This window comes from Dasypus novemcinctus, chromosome 10, assembly GCF_030445035.2.
Source record: "Dasypus novemcinctus isolate mDasNov1 chromosome 10, mDasNov1.1.hap2, whole genome shotgun sequence".
In the NCBI taxonomy this organism is placed as follows: Eukaryota; Metazoa; Chordata; class Mammalia; order Cingulata; family Dasypodidae; genus Dasypus; species Dasypus novemcinctus.
The window spans coordinates 87,112,853-87,117,793 of NC_080682.1; the positions used below are offsets into that span (position 1 = coordinate 87,112,853).

Consider the following 4,941-nt stretch of genomic DNA (forward strand, 5'->3'; position numbering starts at 1 on the left):
GAAGAAGGTCAACCACCATACCAGGGAACCAAGAGTGCCTGCAACTAAAAGCAGGAGCATTGCATCCAGCATCCATGTGGAATCTAAGCCCCCTCTTGATATAGATGTGGAGTGGACACAACCATTCCAGGGTCCACAAGATGAATTAATAGAGTATGGGTTAGAGTGGACTTAGTGATATTCTGTTCATGACCTATTGTGATTAATAATTGAAGAAAATGTGGCATTGGTGTGGAGAAAATGGCCATGGTGGCTGCTGGGGGTAGGGAGTGGGAGGAAGAGATGTGATGTGAGGGCGTTTTGGGGACTTGGAGTTGCCCTGGGTGATGCTGCAGGGAAAGTTACCAGACATTTTATGTCCTCCCATGGCCCACTGGATGGACAGTGGGAGAGTGTGGGCAATGATGTGGACCATTGACCATGACGTAGAGCAGTGCTCAGAGATGTATTCACCAAGTGCAATGAATGTCCTATGATGATGGAGAAGGTTGTTGTTATGGTGGGAGGAGTGGGGTGAGGGGGGTGGGGGATATATAGGGACCTCATATTTTTTTAATGTAACATTTAAGAAAATAAAGACAAAAATTTTTTTTAAAAAGATGTCAATTCTACTCAAATTGATATACAGATTCAATGCAACCCTGATAAAAAATTCCACCAAATTTAAAAATAAAATTGAAAACACAATTAGCTAATTTATTTGGAAGGGTAAGTGGTCCTGAATAGCCAGAAACATCAGGAAAGGAAAATCGAACCCTCATCTCCGGACTTTAAATCATACTACCAATCTATAGTGGTAAAAACAGCATGGTACTGGCATAAAGACAGATACATAGACCAATGGTATCAAACTGATGGCTGAGAAACAGACCCTCACATGTATGGTCATGTGATTTTTCACTAGCCTGTCAAACCCACACAGCTCAGGCAGAACATTCCAGTCAGCAAAATGGTGCTGAAAGAACTGCATATCCATAGCCAAAAGAAGGAAAGAGAAGCTCTATCTCACACCTTATCCAAAAATTAACTCAAAATGGACCAAAAACCTAAAAATAAAAGCAAGAACCATAAAACTTCTAGAAGAAATTGTAGGAAAATATCTTCAAGACCTGGTGGTAGGTAGTGGATTCTTAATGGAGATAAGAGAAGGACTAAGATGGACTATTGATGTTTAAAGTATGTAGAAGTTTTAATTAGCTTTACTGTAAAAGTGTGGAAATGTATAGAATGGATGGTAAAAATAGTAATAGCTAGTTTATAAATGAGATGTGGCTGAAAATGGTAATCTAGGAATGTAAATGCCAATTGACAGAATGCTAGAGAATAATCTAGGAACTGACTAGCACAGTAAACCAAGAGGTGGATGAGAACTGTGGTTGATGGAACAGATGCAAGAGTGTCCTTTGTGAGCTAGAGCAAATGTATATCACTACTGCAGGATGTTGGGAACGCATGGGAAAAATACAACTGGAATGACCTATGGAGTGTGGTTAGCAGTAATAATACAATATTCTTGCATCTATGCCAAAGATGTACTGTGTTGATAATGGGGCAGTATGGAAAATGTGAGTCAAATGTGTACTATGGACATGGAAAAATCAGATGATATTATCTTACCTGTAACAAATGTTCCACCACAGTGTGGTGTGTTGATAGAGGGGTGTTGCTTGGGAATTCTACATATGTGCATGATTGTTTTATAAGTTTACAACTTCTGTTATAAAAAAATATATATTTAAAAAAATAATAAGGTATGTTGGGGGAAAAAAACACCAAATGTAAGAGAAGGACTATAATTAATAGTAAGATTTTGACAATATTCTTTCATAATTTGTAACAAACATCTCACGTCAATGCAAGGTGTTGGTGGAGGGTTGATGTATGGGACCCCTGTATGATGTTATGCCTATTTGCTTTGTAAGTTCACAACTTTTACTATACACTTAATTGTTTATGTATGTTCATATATAAATGATATAAAGATAATAATAATAGGGAGGGTTGGGGAAAACTCTTTGTTTAGTAGTAATATTTTGACAATGCTCTTTAATCATTAGTTTAAAAGGTTTAACAGCTATGTAAGGTGTTGGTGGAAGGGTGAGTTATGAGAGTCCTGTATGATGTTTTTTTTTGTTTTTTTTTTTAAGAAGTATTTTATTCATTTCTCTCCCCTGCCCCCCCGCCCAGTTGTCTGTTCTCTGTGTCCATTTGGTGCGTGTTCTTGTTTTTGTCCACTTCTGTTGTTGTCAGCAGCACAGGAATCTGTGTGTCTTTTAGTTGCGTCATCTTGCTGCGTCAGCTCTCCGTGTGTGCAGTGCCATTCCTGGGCAGGCTGCACTTTCTTTTGCGCTGGGCGGCTCTCCTTACGGGGTGCACTCCTTGCGCATGGGGTACCCCTGTGCGGGGGACACCCCTGCGTGGCACAGCACTCCTTGCACGCATCAGCACTGTGCATGCACTGGCTCCACACGGGTCAAGGAGGCCCGGGGTATGAACTGCAGACCTCCTATGTGGTAGACGGATGCCCTAACCACTGTGCCAAGTCCACTTCTCCTGTATGATGTTATATAGGTTTGTTTTCTAAGTTCACAACTATTATTATACACTTATTGTTTATGTATATTTGTGTGTGGGTGATATATTTCAATAAATTTATTTTTTAAAAAGTAACTCTGCAATTGCTATTAGCATTTATTAGCACACACTCTTTGACCCATCAGTCCAATTTGAAGAATCAATCATACAGAAATGAAAGCATCAGTAGATATGAACATATGTAACCAGTTGTTAATTCAGCATTTTCTAAAGGACAAAATCTAGTAACAACTTAGCCATCCATAATAGAGGAATGGATGGATAAACTGTTGTACCATATCTTATGAAGAATTGTGTATCTATGAAAAAACAAATGACAACAGTATATTATTGAAAGAGTGCAATGCCCCTGATACATTATAAAACTTGGAGAACCCAGCATCTAAATGTACTCATACCAAGACATGTAAACTTTTTTCATCATTTATTAAATTTAAATAGAGTACAGTTGAGCAGTGACCAAAAATCACATGGATTCTCAATATAGTTACACTGTGTGTAAAACCATTATTCTTCGCCATAATTTCATCAAAGCTCTTTTCATCTCACTGTTTCGCAAGCTGTAGATCAGTGGATTCAGCAGAGGTGTCAGCAATGAGTAAGCCAGTGACATCAGTTTCTTGGTTTCTGGGGAGTAGCCAGATTTGGGTTGTAAATAAGTCATACTGGCTGTGCCATAGAAGAGGGTAACAGATGTGATATGAGAGGCACAAGTGGAAAAGGCCTTTTGCCTCCCAGTAGTTGATGGCATCTTCAGGATGGCAAAAAGAACACGAATATATGACAAGATTATCAACAAGAAAGGAAACACAATAATTAAAATGGTGCCTGTGAATGCATAGATTTCAAACAAAAAGATGTCTGCACATGCAAGCTCTAGCACTGCTGGAGTTTCACATGAGATATGATTAATCCGATTGGGGCCACAAAAAGGAAAATTAAATACCCATGTGGTCTGAACAGTAGCCAACATGAAACCTAAGGCCCATGAGAATAGTACTAACTTCATAAAAACACTTTTTCTCATAATCATTGAGTAGCTCAGAGGATGGCAGATTGCAGCAAATCGGTCATAAGCCATTGCCCCCAGGAGAAAACATTCAGTCCCACCAAAAAGGAGAATGAAATACATCTGTGCAAAACAGCCTGCAAAAGAAATTGTCGTTTTCTCAGTGGAGAGGACCACCAGCATCTTAGGCATAATGACTGCACTGAAACTCACTTCCACCACAGATAAGTTCAGGAGGAACAGGTACATGGGGATGTGAAGGCTCTGGTCCAGGGAGATGATGACTATAATGATGGCATTTCCTATCAGGGTCACCAGATAAATAACCAAGAAGACCCCAAAGAGCTGTTCTTGGAGTTCAGGAAAGTTAGAAAAGCCCAAGAGAACAAATTCAGCAACAGAGCTTTGATTTTGCTTTTTCATTTCAACAGTGAAGACTATATTGTTTTTATGGACATGATGTATAAATTAGGAAGACACAGTCTAACAGCTGAGATTCCAAGTCTGAATTCACACCAGGAATTCTTGGTAGAAGATGCGATGATGAGCCCAACCTGACAGAATTTCAATTTTGGCAATTTTGAGAATGACCAATAACTCTGAATAATGAATCTTTCAAATATAAAGAGAAAAGTGAAGAATTCTGGTTCAGAAATACAAAATAATAGCAGAGTTCTACTGCAACTTCCACACTTTTAGTTTAAAAATTAAGCATATTCTTAAAACAAATATAAATATTTTATAACTTATGTTCCACTCTCATATCACTGCTGTAGTACTCATTCAATTTTTCTCAATTTTATATAAATATGGAATTTTAATGCAAAAAATAGTGTTTAAAGTAGATTAATGGAATAAGACATTATTGTAAAAGCCTAATAATTTAAAGTTATAGCAAAGTTGATATGTATATATTTCTTATAAACATTTAATTAAGTTCAAAATGCCGGTATGTTGGTTAAATGTAACAAAACTCTACAGAAACACACAAATGTTAAATTTTTGATATATCTGTTTTGGGTGATCTCATGATTATGTGAATAGACTCCATCCAGTTTATTGATTTCTTCCTGAGCTAAACCTAACCAATTATAATCAAATTTGCCTCGATGGGAAATTTCTAGGGCCAGTTCTCCAACACCCATCCTTATGATCATGATGGCATAAAAGCAGCTTTTAGAACTTAAGAAAATGCCATTGTGAGCATGTGACATGTATCACATGCTCTCCCTTTCTGACTCTCTGTCTGCCTCTTCCTTCCTCTCTCCCATACACAAAAACTCTCTGTCTCATCAATGTTGTTAATATTTCCACAAAAACTGACTGATCACCTACCA

At 37.9% G+C, this 4,941-nt stretch overlaps 1 protein-coding gene across 1 annotated transcript; it reads right to left on the reverse strand.

Annotated features, from left to right (window-relative positions):
• Positions 1 to 3,082: 3,082 nt before the first annotated feature.
• On the reverse strand, positions 3,083 to 4,027 carry LOC101427060 (olfactory receptor 10A6). The gene has a single exon (XM_004467129.1). The coding sequence runs from the start codon at positions 4,025 to 4,027 to the stop codon at positions 3,083 to 3,085; it is 945 nt and encodes a 314-aa protein (XP_004467186.1).
• Between the last annotated feature and the right edge of the window lie 914 nt (positions 4,028 to 4,941).

Coding starts and splice junctions, on each gene's coding strand:
- LOC101427060 (XM_004467129.1), bottom strand. CDS start 4,027: ATGAAAAAGCAAAATCAAAGCTCTGTTGCTGAATTTGTTCTCTTGGGC.